The sequence below is a fragment of the Copadichromis virginalis genome, linkage group LG11 (genome assembly GCF_057382275.1).
Source record: "Copadichromis virginalis isolate Kocher_CV1m ecotype Utaka linkage group LG11, C_Virginalis_male_GT1.1, whole genome shotgun sequence".
Classification (NCBI taxonomy): domain Eukaryota; kingdom Metazoa; phylum Chordata; class Actinopteri; order Cichliformes; family Cichlidae; genus Copadichromis; species Copadichromis virginalis.
The window spans coordinates 37,526,699-37,542,234 of record NC_140628.1 but is presented as its reverse complement, the minus strand read 5'-3'; the positions used below and the strand labels follow the sequence as shown (position 1 = coordinate 37,542,234).

The 15,536-nt window shown below is 40.4% G+C and overlaps 2 protein-coding genes across 2 annotated transcripts; both read right to left on the bottom strand.

Moving 5' to 3' along the window:
- Nucleotides 1-2,962: 2,962 nt before the first annotated feature.
- Nucleotides 2,963-10,572, bottom strand: rpz4 (rapunzel 4). The gene is made up of 3 exons (XM_085472296.1): nucleotides 10,309-10,572; nucleotides 6,371-6,435; nucleotides 2,963-6,241 (listed from the first exon to the last, which is right to left on the bottom strand). Exon 3 carries the CDS (start codon nucleotides 6,227-6,229, stop codon nucleotides 5,054-5,056), a length of 1,176 nt encoding a protein of 391 aa, XP_085328422.1. The 5' UTR covers nucleotides 6,230-6,241; nucleotides 6,371-6,435; nucleotides 10,309-10,572; the 3' UTR covers nucleotides 2,963-5,053.
- A 59-nt stretch (nucleotides 10,573-10,631) lies between these two features.
- Nucleotides 10,632-14,734, bottom strand: rpz5 (rapunzel 5). The gene is made up of 2 exons (XM_085472295.1): nucleotides 14,439-14,734; nucleotides 10,632-12,958 (listed from the first exon to the last, which is right to left on the bottom strand). The coding sequence occupies exon 2, from the start codon at nucleotides 12,895-12,897 to the stop codon at nucleotides 11,716-11,718; it is 1,182 nt and encodes a 393-aa protein (XP_085328421.1). The 5' UTR covers nucleotides 12,898-12,958; nucleotides 14,439-14,734; the 3' UTR covers nucleotides 10,632-11,715.
- Nucleotides 14,735-15,536: the final 802 nt, after the last annotated feature.

Genomic DNA, 15,536 nt, shown 5'->3' with positions numbered 1-15,536 from the left:
CTGGATGAGAATCATAATGATGATTTTATTGTGTTTCTGTTGGATTTACTAAACGGCTTTTAAATCAGCCCCATTTACCACTGGTTGTCATATTTCATATATCTCCTTCAGTGCAGTCTGTTAGTTATTTGCTAACACGTTTTCGAGGTCAACGTAAAATGAGATATGTTATTGTTGTGAGGCCAACCCTTCAGTACATGTTGATCATTTTCAGGCTCATTTTCTCAAAGCTTTACTGTCTGATGAAGTTGCTGATGAAGCAGACTGTGAGGTCTCAGCTCACTGATGTAACAGAGTCCATTGCCAGTGGAAATTTGGAAAACACTTAAGAGAGATTTGGTTTGCTAAGAAGCAGAGGGAAAGTTTAAGCTCCTTCTTTCTCAGTCTTGTTCCATTGGCAAACAGGTATCCTGACAACAGGCCCCGTCTGCTACTTATGTCAGATTTGGTAAATTGAGCCAAACAAAAGAAAATCTGAGCCCTTCAAATTTATTATAAAGTTCCTGCTGCAATTATAGTTTTCTCTCTGCTTTCTGATTTTCTCCCATGGCCTTTTTTTAAATTATATTATAAGCTTTAAATCCAAGTTACAGGCAGTGTTGTGTATAATTTTGCTGCATCAGTTGCTTTGTTTGAGTTTTCTTTAAACTTCTCTTTGTATCCTTTTGTCTTCTCTCCGTTCATTTTACTATCAAAGGCTGTTGAAGCTTGCTCGTATTAAATTCACGACCTTGAACGTAAACATGATAAAGAGTAGATGCATATACAGACAGGACTGAGACACCAGACCACATGTTCCCAACCTAGACTAAGCAAACTAATTTACAAGCTCTTGTCAAAGGTTTCATCTTTCTATGAGTTTTAATCATTTTGAGCAAAGATCAGTAAAACCTTCTCAGAGTTGGTCTGTTTAAGATCTCAGTCATCCAGGTAATAGTAGTCTTCGTTTGGTTTTTGTAGATGTTTTGCCTTCATCCAAGCTGCTTCTTCAGTTTTAAAGCGGCTGGTGGAGAGTCCCAGATTGCACCCCTAATGAGAGCTGTCCTCTTCAGAGGTGTTCCCCTGTAAGGTAGTTTTTCTATTGTAAAGTTCAACAGTTTAACACAGGAGTCTGTGGGGGACTGACTCAGTTTTGGAGCCAACCTCAAGTGGACACTGGAGGAACTGCAGGTTTTTGGACTTGTGTGGGGGCTTCATTTTTTAGCAGTTGGTAATGGTTCTTCATCTCTGTTTTCTTGGATCATTTTGTTTTGAAATCATTCACCTTCACATTAGTTTTACTTCTAGTTTTTGTTTAGTTCTCCATGGCTTCCCGCTTTGCTAAGCAAAAATCATTGAGACTTTCAGATTACTGATTAAAGATTTGAATGTTGGACTTCAGTCTGTCTTTGGTCTCCTCCTCCTCCTCCTTCATCTATAAATTATTAAAATGTTTCTGACAGCCTTCAATTAAACCATTAAAATAAGCGTAAAGCATCTTATATTGTGACACTCCTTATGTTTCCATTTACTCATTTTATTTATTTATTTATTTTAAACTCTATAAATATCTCGTTGACACACTGGAATTTTGTTGCACTTGTTCATTTCTGCTGGGGCACTTGACCCACAGTGCAATGCGTTGCAGGACTGCTGGGACATGAGTGTATGCCGAAGATAGAAAAGCCACAACCACATAATTACAGAGCACTTTGGGTGTCTCCAAACTAGAAAACCATAATGTCCTTCCTTTTTTTCTAAGCTGTAAAATAGCCACAGAACAGCTGAGAGTTAAATATCTTACTCAGTCTCAATGGGGCAGAATTTTATGTAATATTACCTCTTTTCCTCTTTCTAGATAACTGAAGGTCTCTCTCTGCTGCTTACCTGAGATCTTGACTGGTGGAGGTAGCACGGTGGCACGGTAGTTACGTCAGCAGATGGCCAGCTGGTGTATTCTCCCGTGTCTGTGTGGGTTCTCTCCAGGCACTCCTGCTTCCTCCCACAGTCCAAAGACATGTAGTTAGTTGGGTTAGGTTGATTCTCAATTCCGTCTGTCTGAATGGTTGTCTATTTTAGCCCTGCAACAGACTTGCAACCTGTGCACAATGTCTCCTGTTTTTTGTAGCTGGAATAGGCTTTAACTCCCTGTGTGGTAGAAAATGAATGGATGGACTGGCTGGTGTGATGAAATTATTCCATACCAAGATATAGAATGCAGTGGTCAAGATCACTGGCTTTGTCCTAATAACGCAATTACTTATCACATTTAATGAATAGGGCTTCATCTCTGCATCAAGTTTAGTAGAGCTGGAGCTTCAGAGCAGATTCTCTAAGATCAAAATTTATGGACTTTTTGATAAGATTGATAAATATTCTTTAATTTACATTTGTGATTAGAACGAGGTAAAACTGTAACTTTTATCAGGGTGTTTTTTGGTGATTGTGTTTCAGCTTCACATTTCATTCTGTGGACCAGTCAAATGTTGATTTCACATCTTCATATTTACTAGTGACTGAATTTGAGGATGTCTTTATCAAGTTGATTTTTTTAAAGTACAAAACAAATAGTTCAGTGCACAAGTTATGTTTGTTCTTTTACAACAAATGCAGTACGAATGACCGCTGAAGTACCAGTGTCAGCTGGAGCCACTCTGCTGCTGATGCTGACTTTTTAATTGAGATTTTGAGTGAGATTTCACCCTCAAGAATCAGCAAAGTATTCAATAAAAATATAGAAAGTTTGAGTAACAGACACATATTCTGATGAATAAATGTCTTGACAACATTGGAGTCAATAAATAATGTTTTTTGTTTTAGTAGTAAATCAGGTCTTGAATTATTTTGTAGAACTTAACACTAATTAGCCAAAACGATCCCAGATTAAAACATTTTCCAGTTAGAAACAGTTTGGATCTTATAACGAACACGCAAACTGCAACTGCAAGAAATTAATTCAGATAAACAAAGAAAAGATGCATGATTATGTTTACTTGGAAGCTTTATTACATTCAGTGCTTTTTGTGCATAAAATTTGATCTGAGACACTAATTTCCTCAAAACACTGTATGGAAATAATATGACACAGATGTGCAACATAAGAATTTTCTGTCAATCATTTTTATATTCAAATCGGTGTTGCATACAATTTTATTGATAATTAGTAGAATTTATTAGACTTATATAATAACATAAAATAATAAAGAAACAGAAGAAACACAGATTGGTTATAGTGGTGTGGAAAACTATGAGCAGCTGCTACTGTCCTTATAAAGTAGAGTCCATATAGTGGTCAGATTATACAATTTATGTATTATAATCTAAATAAAAATCTATTAATTTCATATCCCAAACCCAAGATTGATCTCACAAAAAAAAAACCAAAACTGTTTATACCCTCAACAAAGTGAAGGTCGGGTTTTGAGTACGTTCAAACTTCCAGTTTATGTTGCACAACCTCACAGGCAAAATTGTGACACAAGAATATTTTAGGCACCTGTCTGTAAACAAAACAGCACCTCAGCATGTCAGTAACAGGGTGTGTGGATAAAAACTGAGCCCTTTTCTTTTGTGAGCTCTTGTGCTGTGTGCTGTACAGCTTCAAGTGAAGACATTTATTACCGTATTATTTCACCAACTGAGAACAAGAATAGTTTCCATTTCAGTCTCTCTGCCTGGAATCATTTTCTCTCAAATGCTTTGGTGTAGATGTCCTCAACAGGGCGACGTCAGCACTTATCAGCACCAGCACAATCTCTCTGTGACAGATGAACCGTAACAACAAAGTCCCACGTCCTCCCAAATTTCATAACAGTGGAAAATATTAGCTGATTAGCTCCTGGCAAAGTTTCTGTAAAAATTTTCAAACCCACAACTTTCATAAAAAATGATACAATTTACACTAATGCAAAGTAAGCCAAGAGGTGAGCACTTGTATCTGTCTTGAGAAAGAAACAAAGCTCAGTTGTGTTTGGTCAACGCTGGAAAAAGTCTTACTACTCTGCAGCCACCTTAGCAACGCCTTCAGGCACATTTGGGCTATTTTGAAACCTTTCTCTCTGAACAGGATGACAGCCTCAGGATTCATTTCTGTGGTCAAGGGAAAGCAAGAAAATGCTTCCTGAGTTTGGGAATTTTGTCCCAAAATAATGTTTAAAAAACGTTTTAGCTTTTTTAGGTGACACATATACCACACTTATTATCGTTATGCTTGGAGTAGCAGGAAAAAAAGGAAAATGGCACACTTACCTATAGCTTTACTAGATAACAAAAAAATATGCCTCCCACAACACAATTTAAGCACAATCATGAACCTGAACTGTGGAACATCACGCTCCACTACATTTCAGCCGTGGATCAACCACTATGTTTGCTGTTTCATTTCTCTGTATTTTTGTTTTCACAATTCTTTGTGCCTTTTCTCCAGTCTAGTTTATGTGAACTTCTTGTGGATAAATGTCAGAAAAAAGAACATTTCAGCATAAAAAAATGATTGTGGAAGTGCAGTTTAGGAAGGCATATACTGTATAATATCAGACACTGGTACTACAAGAATCGTGAATACAAATCTATGAAAGTCTATGAAATTCCTTAATGGCAAAGACTGCAGATGTTTTGACCCTAATCAACACCTGGGAAACATATTAGCCATATTCATGACCACTGTAACTGTTTAAACATGTCTTCTCCTTTTATATATGCAAAATGTCTGTTCCGTGTGCTGGTGAGATGAACAGCGACTGATTGTGTCGTCACTCCAGACTGAGCAATTAAATGAGTTGTAACATTATCAAACTTTTCATTAGTAGAAGCATAACTGCTGAGAACAAATCACTTTAACCGTTCTTTTGAAAGAAACGTCTTTTTCTCTTCTAATGACCACTGAAGTAAATAATCTGGCTTTGTACCCATTCATTTAGATAAGGGCTTCAAAATAACTGCCCAGAGGAGCAACCAAGATGAAGGTTAAAGATGAAGGTGCACCAATTATCTGTGCAGAAATGATGATGTGGTACACAAACAAACACAAACACAGAATGAGCGACTTTTGGAGTTTTGTTCAGTGTCTAAAACATCAAGCTGAGTGAACACAGACGTAGAAGTTTTTGTGCTCCTCCCAGTAGTGAAGTTCATCTTCGAAGCTCCACGAGCAGGCCAGGTCTTTGGTGGATTTGATTGTGTGAACCACACAGTCGCCGGGTAACTTCTCGAACAGGAACTCAGCGACCCCAACCACTGTGAGTTTCTTCTGAGACTGGATCAGCTGTTGGATGTGGCTCTTGTCCACAGGCTCAGGCGAGGAGCTGTAGGACACCCATACGTTCAGTTTCTCATCCGATGAAGGCACTTGGAAGCGGTTCTTTCCCGTTGTGCATTGGAAATCCCTCTTGTTGACAAACAGGCCTGAAGGAGATTTAAATATACGCACAGACCAGCCCACCCAGTCATACTTCTTCTTTAGCTTCTCTACCATAGCATCAGCTAGCTGTTGGTTGGTTAAATCTTGCTGATCTCTCACCAGTCGTCGGGAGTCTTCTTCAGCTTGTTTAGGGAAGCTGACGATGCAGTCTTCAATGACAGCGTTCATTTTACCCTGGACAGCCTTCATCTTCTCACCCCACTCTTTCAGAAGATCGTCCTCCTCGTCATATCCTTTCAGAGCAGCGTGGCCCAGCAGTGCAATGAGCGCAATGCAGAAGAGCTTCTTCAGACGGGCGCAAAAGTCTTCCATCACCCGGCGATTTTTCTCCTCATAGTTAAGGATGATCTCGAGCAAAGGTTCCCCAGAGAAACTTTCTCCCATCACAACGTTGTATAGGGTGTTAATATTTTTGTCGCCTCCGGTCTTGGCGAAATGCTCCAGGAAGAGCTTCTTCTTCACTTCCCGGAACTTAGGTTTGGCGTTGAGGATGTCCATGTACTTCCTGAACTGATTAGTAATGTTTTCCTCAACGGGGAAGTACGTAGAATCCACTCCGCTCTTCTTGATCTCCTCGTTGATCCGCTGAAGCTCCTCAGACACTACATCCAGCCGATCTCTGACCTTCTGAAACTGCTCCTTCATGAATGCGGCCTCTTTGCTCTCCACGTTGTCCAGAGCCAGCCTGACAATCGGGGCTGCGATGGAGAAGACGGGGAAGAGGTCACCGGCGATGCTGGCCACCACTTCAGCTCCTTGCTCAAACACTTCCATCACTGTCTCCACCATGTCCTTTTTCTCAGACACAAGCTTCTGTAGTGGATTTGCCATCTTTGCTGACGTCTGTCTCAGACCGAAGAAAAACAATCACATTCTTAGAAACAGTCAGAACTGATCCTCTTGTAATATTAACAACAGTCAAAGTAAAACAGAGATTGAGGGGTCGGTTTTTGGTCTTCTAACTCTACTTACAGCTCTGTTCCAGTGTTGTTGGACTGTAGACTGTAGGCCTTGTGCTTCTTACTACGCAGCAAACACTGATAAGGAAAGAGAGAAACAGCCAAGTGAGCTTCAGTGCTGGCTGCTAGTCACACCCAATGAGCAATGACTCAACAATGCCAAGAGAGTTCAGTAATGACGGAGGACTGGTATGGGCTGAACTGCTGCATGTTATTCATATGTTAACCGCTGGGAGGTAAAATGTACCTGCTCAACATTTACATTTACATTCAACTTAAACAGCTATTCCTCAACAGAGTGACTATTATGCAAAGACAACATGGAGGAGCACTGACTGGTTTCAAGCCACGCCAAGCCAAGCCTAACGGAGAAACACAGAGCTCACATGCTTACCATGGCAAACTTGCAGAGAATAAAAGCATGTGGAACTAAATTATGTACTTGGACTGTTAAATGCAACTATCTCCTCTTTAAGTCACACTGTTCAATGGGCTGTTTTCCAAGTTAAAAGTAAAATTAAATGCCGAAAGAGTTTGAAATCCATTATTTTGTTGCCTTTTTTGCAAAGGGTTAAATTATAAAATAGATTCAACATTATACTGAAGCTGTAGCCAGCAACTTAGCTTAACATAAAGACTGAAAACATGTCTGGAAAAACTGAAAACTCAAGGCCAAAATTATCAGGAAGTCTCTAAAAGTGTAACACGTGAAGTCAGGACAGTTCATGAGCTTCTGGCAACAGATCAGTTCCCATAAAAGCTGAACGAAAGGAAGACGGTGTGATATTTCTGAAAGCTTCACTTTGAGTAGTGAAAGTCTGTCATTTCCAAAGCGTTAAAAATGGCCATAGCACCAAAGCTGCTAACCGACACACATAAGGTGTGTGTGCTCGATGCTCTGGGTTTATAGAAGTGAAACAGGTCATGACAGACATATGAGGGCTTGTAAAGAATCCTTTAGTCTCATATATTGGATGGGCTTCACTTTTCTACATGCAGGACTAACGTTGTCGAAGCAGTGAACTTTTCCTAAAGCTAATCAAGCAAGTAAAATCAAGGGTTAAATTCAAGATGGCAATAACCCTTCCACAAATTAAAGCATGCTGTGCATTTATTGATATGCAGGGGGAAAACGTTTTCCCTTCATTTCAGCCTAAAAACCGGATCCCTGTTGAACTTGGAAAGTCTTAGTCTGAACATTTCCAAATTCCAGGACTCACAGCATGAGCAACACTAACTGATTTCCTGGGCATGTTCAGACATGTCCTTGGTGCAAATCTGGAAATGTGCAATTTTGGGAGAAACTTTCATTTGTGTGGAAAAAAAACAGTCCACTGTGACTGTTTATTTTGCAGCTCTCGGTAAAGAATCTGCCGTCACACTCTTCAGTTCAGCTTTCTGGTCTTGTTCACATGGTGTGTTTCATTTGGAGCTGAGTGAGAAGCAGCAGTGCTGTTTCTCCTCAGTCGATATCAGAGCAGCAGGCGTGGGAAGTGATTAAGCGTAAAGAGGTTAAACTTGCTGGGCGAGGGTGCGTTTTCCAGTGAAACTCAGCAAGTTACCACGGCAACAAGACAATGGAAAATAATCTGTAGGCTCATTTATCTTTCTGCTGAGGTCAAGTCTGTCCCAGGGGGGGTTATGTGGCTAAACTGCAGTAGATAGCACCATTTCTCAGGCTGATGCATCTCACACCTCTGCAGCTATCAGACACCAGCACGAAGGATGTCTAGACAGGTGATCAGAATTTAGCAAATCTGACCACAGATTAAAGGAATAGTTTGGCCTTTTTTGAAAACACACCTACGTTTTTCTTGGCAGGATGCAGATAAGAAGCTATCCTCTCACAATAAAACAACGTTATAACCAGCACAACGGGTGGTGGAAATGAAAGAAACTTAGATGTAATCATCTCTGACTATAACCTAAGTAATATATAAAAAAAGACATATTGCCTTTTTGACAATGTCAGCAAATACTGAACACATTCAATCTTTATTTGAGGGGAAAGCTGTTGCACTGGATTGCATTAGATTTTTACACTTGTACTTAATAAAGTGCCCAGTAAATGTTCATCTTGTTTGATTAATTTATACAAAAACTTAAACGCAAAAGAATTTGGGGTTTAGCTATGTTTTATTGGCTACATTTTGGCCTGGAGTCAAAGTCACTGCTCCCGGCCAAGAATTCTTTGGGAAAGGGCCAGACATGTTGTTTACCAGTCTTTATGACAAACTAAGCTAATCAGTTGCTTCATATTTATGGAGAAATATGATTAATTTCATCTAACTCTATCCTCTATCCTCAAAGTGTCACACCTGTGAATAAACAAACACAAACCTCTTCAACAAAAAAAGTGATATAAAGGATATGATATGTTCAGCAACCCAGAAAGCAAAGAGGAAACGGGAAGGCTGTTCACTTGGCTGTTTCTCAAATATAACATATGTAGGATGTTATATTTGTGCAATTTTGTTCTAAAAATTAAGAAAAACAGCAAAGTAGGAAATTCCAGCAGGGGTTTAGAGCATTTCCAGTTACTGCATCTCATTTGATTTAAGCATAAAAAATGTTTCCACTGATGTTATCTCTCGGTTTCGCTACTTCTCGGGGTCTCGTGGGTTTTGTAACTGCAGTCTGAGTGCATGAAACACCTCCACGCAGATGCTTCAAACATAAAAGTGCTTAAAGAAATCACATTTTCATAGACAAAGAGCTGCTGCGGCTCACATAACAGAGATGCACACCGCAGTCTGTGTACTGCCATTTAGATGCTGTTTTAGTCATTCTTCTGCTGCTCCTATTTGACCAGTATATTTTCTAACTCCAGGGCTTTTCAGATCAAGCGTTTACACTAAAAATCTAAAGAAAATGCAAAATGATTTCTGTGATTTTTGGGTTATTTAGTTACATTTCAGGTATCTTTAAGTTGTTCACAGTTATACAAACATGAATTTTCCTTTTTAAGTACTCAAAGACCAAAGAGGAGGGTAAATACAGTATATTCTACAAATCAGCAAACATTATAAAAGTGTCTTTATCTTTTTTGTATTACATTAATACTATGATGACCTTTCAGTTGTGTGTGACCCACTGGAGAGGAGTAAGCTTTGGCTCTGTCAGCTCAGGACTGAACTGACCAATAATATGCTGCTTATGCGTTGATACGGTCTCAAAGAGCAATATAATAAAAATATCAGCCAGGGTGACGGTTTTCTTCTCATCTATTATTACTGTGCAGAATTTAAACACTGTGATATGCCAATGGCAAATTTATATGAGGATCTGTGCAGTGGCAAGAAACGCACAACGCGCATGCGCTATCTGCACTGACTTTAGTGCCAGCTTCATCTGGACAGTAGAACAAACCCTCCATCTGACAGCTGACCACTCAGTCTGACCACTGAGCAGGGAAAAAACTTAACGCTCTGTTAAATGCGCTCTCTTAATGGATGAAGTATCGATCAGTCCGCGCGCGAGGGTTGTAATTGTATCGTTTTACATCTGATGGGCAGAGAAACAAACAAACACAGCAGCTTCACACCACAGATTAGGTTTGCGTTACAGCGCAGCCGCGTCAGTGGATTAAAAAAACAAGCACTTCCTGGAAAAAGTAAAGCGGTGGCACCAGATCTGGCAACCAACGCCCATAAAAGTTTTGCCTGAACTGCATTAAATTTTGCAGATTCGTCTAATCACCCACTCCGCTTTATTAAAACAACCCGCGTTAACAAAATATACGAGGACTTTTAACAGCAGTGAACAAAAAGCGGGTTTAAAAAAAAACAGCTCGATTATGTAACGAGAGTGGCATGAAGTCGATTAAGCTGAATCGATCCTCCACTCATCAGCACTAACACTACCGCCACAGGACCCTTATAATGTCTCTGCTCACACGCAGTTAAAATGTGCCTGTCCACTATGAAACATTTTCAAGAGAAACGGACTCACCTCATAAAGTTTGCGGAAGAACTCTAACTTCCAGACTGTTTGCCTTCCTATTGGTCATGTGGCTCTCATGTTACAGAGAGCAGACACACCCAGTCAAACCCAGAAGAAGTACAAGAAAAAAGAAAAAATCCTGGGTGGTGGAGGGAAAATCAGTTGTGAGCATAATAGTCTGTAGTTGATATTGTATACAGATCGGCCTCCACCCATCTAATAAACAAAGGCATGTTATTACAGCATTATAACCGTTAAAGAGCTAATCTGACTGAGTTCGTTTGAACGCAACACGACCCTTTAAATAAGAGAGTAACGACGATAACAAAGGATGACAAAATATCCGTAATTTTAGTTTATTAAGGATGAAAGTAAAACATTAATCGTATGTGAAAGGTTTCCCACACAGCACCAAACACAGCAAAATATTTGATTTTTTTTAAAATAGGCTTTTATTTGGAGAGTGGGTAATATTAATGGCACTATCTACCACAGTATTAGTCATTTGTGCACACACAAAACAAAAAAAATTCCACCTGTATGACTAACAAAGGTTATCTTATCTTTTTATAACAGGGCACCTGAATTTTTTTAAGTGGTTATTTTTTGTTTGTTTGATTGTTTTGTTGAGATTAGACGAGCTCTACTGCTCTAATGTGAACTTAAATCATTCTTAAAGCCTTCATGAGTGCTTTGGCTTCCTTCCACAGTACACATAATTGTGACTCTAAGTGGTTCTCAGCATGAATATATCTCTGTCTGATATAGCGGTGATCCATGTTACCTTGGCCCTCACCTGTGACAGCTGAGGTAGGCCCAAGGGACAAGCAGAAGAAAATGAATGGACGGATTTCTCTTTCGATTTTTAATATAGAAATCGAAGGCTAAGCAAGCAAATATGCACATTTCCCCCAAATGTAGAACTATTCTTTTAATTGTTGAACACCTCTTTAATATTTTTTTTATTCAGAACCAAGTCGCTGACTAATAATCCCATCCAAACCCAGTTTTGATAGTCACGAATGTCATCTTCAGAACATCCAAAGCCAGCATTTTTCCAAGGGTAGATTTTCACATATAATCTTAAAATCTCTGAAAGCTCACAAACACATATTTCTCAGTCATCCACCCTTAGCAGGCTAATATTCAGTGGGAACAGATTCACGACCCTAATGCTAAGACAAAGCTGGCATGGACACATCTGGCTCTGAATTTTCTCACCTCAAAGCTACACATATAAGAATATAAATTGTTGCATTAGACAATGGGTCACATAGCAAAACCCAGCTGATTACACATCAACAGAGGCAAAATTTAGGAATACATTTCTATATTGAATGGAGATATTTTCAAGTCTCTGATAAAGACATTCATAAATTCATCAATAAGAAGGTACACATTACATTTTTCATTGGCCTACTCAGGATGAATGCACAAGTACGCTCGTTTGTGTTTTCCAAAGTAGTAACAATCCTCTTGGAAGTTGGTGGACTGCACCACTGCCTTGTAATGGCTGACAGCATGGACCAGGCAGTTGGGGAAGCTTTTGTTCAAAGACAGAGCAACTGCCATCATGTTCCCCTTCAACTTCTCCTGCTCAATCTTCTCCTGGATCTGACTCTTGTTAATAGGCTTGGGGTTGACACAGAAAGAGACCACAATCTTGATCTTGTTCTTGGTCAAAAGGTCAAACCAGTTGGCTCCCCCACTTCCATGGTACTTCTTTCCAGCTAGCCAGTTAAAAAAGAAAATGCGCTCCCGGTCATTAAAGGCCCTGATGGACCAGTTCACCCAGTCGTATTTCTTAGCAAGAGCATCCAAGATGGTGTTGGTGAAGTTCTGGTCGGCAGTGCCCGGGTTCTCCTGAACTAGATGCTCTATGTCCACCTTGGCTTGTGTGGCAAAGTTCTCTGTACAGTCATCCACAGCTGCTTTCATTCGCTTTTCCACTTCCTCCATTCGTCCTTGCCACTTCTTCACCATCTCCTCCCCAACTCCTCCTTCCTTGAGGGCAGCATAACCCATGACAGCGATAATGCCAACCACAAAAAGCTTCTTCAGTCGAGCACAGAAGTCCTCCACTGCTCTTCTGCTTCTCTGCTCTGTATTAACTACAGTTTCCAGCATAGGGTCTCCTGAGGTGTTCTCCCCAGTGACAGAATTGTAGAGGGCATCCAAGTTTAAATCCATATCGGTGCTCTCATAATGGCTGATGAATTTCTCCATCTTTTTCTCCTTGAACTTTGGCTTGGCGTTGACAAAGACCTGAAACTTCTCATACTGGCTGATCATCTGTGCCTCTCGATCAAAGTTTTGCTTGTTCATTGACGTCCTCTGCAGCTCCAGGGCAAGTTTATCAATCTCATCTTGGATTCCTTCAAGTTTCTGGTTCACCATCTCGAATTGTTGAGTTAAGTAGCGAGCCTCTTTGCTGTCCGGGTTGCTGAGCAGCTCGGCTGAGGCCACAAACACGGCCTCCAAGACGGGGTGTAACTGGCCCACAGTGGCAGCTAGCACCTCAGAGGCTTGCCCCATGATCTCCACACCTTTCTCTATCTTGTCCCTGTTGTTCACGAGCCAGTCTGCCACACTGTTCATCTTTGAACTATATGTTTCACAGTAACTAATCTAAAAGGATTTCCAAAGGCTTTGCTGGTGCCTGAAAGGAGAAGAAACACGAAACCCTTGTGAAGTTCATTGATTTGAGACTTTTTAGCATTTCAGATAAAATATGGCTCAGCTTTTTCTTTATTTTAGCAAATATAAGTAACATAAAGTCTCTCTCTGTCTTTTTCAATCCTTTCTCAGCATGCATGGTGCTCCTGTGTAGGAGAGTGTTTGCAGTCTCAGGAATAGGTTCTCTAAGAACATGTTCCTGACAAACAAACTCTACAATAAAAGCAAACAGCAGGTCATGTCAGCACATGTAGGCATCCAGTTTCAGGCCGCGCCCTCAGAGCACGAGTTAATGACAGGGACTCGTTTTTAAGTCCTGGTGACATTGACATAGGTCCAAAAAAAAAAAAAAAAAATTAAGTACACAAACGAGTCATGGATGGTAAAACAGAACAGATGTCAAATATGGTATGTGTACTCATGAATTATGACGTGGACATATTGTGCAACACTGCAGTGCTGGCCTTTTGGGATGTCATTTTTACTTCTCTAACAATAGCCAAGAACCAAAGCAAACACAGATGTTCACAACATGGGTAAAAAAGGGGATTTACTTCGATGATGATTCTATATTTTTCTATGTAAAATACCCAAAAGAGATGAGCTAACTAATTTCTAGTTCCCTGGAGCTCAGAAAAAGGCACACCCAAGACTGAGAGAAGAAAATCCCCCACCAGTGCACTTGTTCAGTAATACAACCACATTTCCCTCCTCATTACAGCCTCAGTTTAATTGAATGCACCCAGATGTAATATTTGTGAGGATTTACTTTTGTGTAAAAAACCACAAAAATACAAGTTTATATGTAACAACAGTTTATCAGCTCACAGTGACTGCTGCAGTGATGAGATCAGTGGTGTCATTTTACAGCCTTTCCTATCACTGTGCTAATTAGATTTACTTCATTTGGTAACATACCAACAGATTTTTTTGTGCATTTCTATGAGAATCAAATGACAAGCAACAAAAATTAACTTTTCAAAATTTTAATTTGGAATTAAATAACAGATTTAGATTCCATTCTAATGAAGGAAAACAAAAACAGGGAGTAAGTATTTACTGAACATCTTGGTAATTACTTGGTAATAACCTCCCTTGTTAAACCAAAAAGTCTTCTTTGACATCAAACATATTTTGGTGAGAGAAAGAGAGGAGAAAAAGGCGAGTCCCACACAGGCACTTGATCAAACTCCGGTTTTTCCTCTAAGTGCGACGGAGACTTAACGGCTCTGTCGCACTTAGGATGTGGTTTTTCAAGTGCCCACATCCTCTGAAAGACTCACTCTACCTGTGGCATTCCAGTTAAAAATTTCATTTAATGTTGAGAGCATGAAATGAAAAATGTAAATGTTTATATGGATATAGGCAATGAGTTTCTCTTTCTTCCTTCCTTTCTTTCTTTAAAATAATGATAAATGATGAAGATTCTCAACAAATAATTAGAAAAGAATGAAAAAACTCACCTTTTTAGTTAAATGTCCAATGGGCTGCAGTCCAGTTATCCCGTAGTCCAGCTGTGCCTGTGAGCACCAGCCTCCTTAGGATATATATATAGTCTCTCTCTCTCTCTCTCTCTCTCTCTCTCTCTCTCTCTCTCTCTCTCTCTCTCTCTCCCTCTCTCTCTCTCTCCCTCTCTCTCTCTCTCTGTCTAGGCTCTTGTCACTCCCCCTTTGCAACTCCTCTATCCTGTTCCAGCATTCCATAAAATAACCCACTCAGAGGGATGAGAGACCAGCGCTGACACAGATAACATCCTGTAAACACTCCCCTATGCAGGGACACCAAGCACCCTGGGAACAGATAAAAAAATAAAAATACTGGTTTGTGTGCGTGAGTATGAATGCAAGAGAAAGAGCGACAAAGATAGACAAAGGCAGTGTGAAAGAGACTAAAAAGGAGGCCAGTCACAGTAGGGCTCAACTACGTGGCCCACCAGCACAAAACCCCTCTTGTTGTGGCTCGAACAAGGTTGCCATGGCCACTGCACCGGCTCCCCCAACTTGTGTGAGACGCTGCATGCTTGAGAACCAAAGTGAGCTCTCTGTTCTCCCAGCGAGTTGGGATCCAGAGCAAGTTAGCTAGACTCCTAGGTGATCTTATAAATGTTGACCTACTTTACTTTAAATCTGATTATTAGCAATAGAAAGTTACAGCTCTGTGGAGTCAAGCTTTACAAATCGGGATGACATTTGCCCTGCAGGGGCAGCACTTTCAGAATCAGTCCGTCACAGCGCAGACTACAGACAGGCGGTCTGTGTTTCTGACATTCAGAGTTCACTCTGAGCCTTTGTGCTTTCTAAAGCAGTCATCTGTGCCACTTTAGGCACGATAAAGAGGCAGGAGGAAGAGGAGAAACTGCAATGTGTGACAAACTGAAGCTGGTCAGCTGGGCTTCCTTGTTCCTGTGTCGTCCTTCTGTCACATCTCACACTTGAACTAATTGTGACCATCGGAAACCAGAGAGTGGGTTTCGCAGGGACTCAACAGTATGTGGTGTGATGGGTGGTACAGACTGATGCTGGTAAACATTCGCTGCAGATGCCTGAGCGTGACGTCGCTCA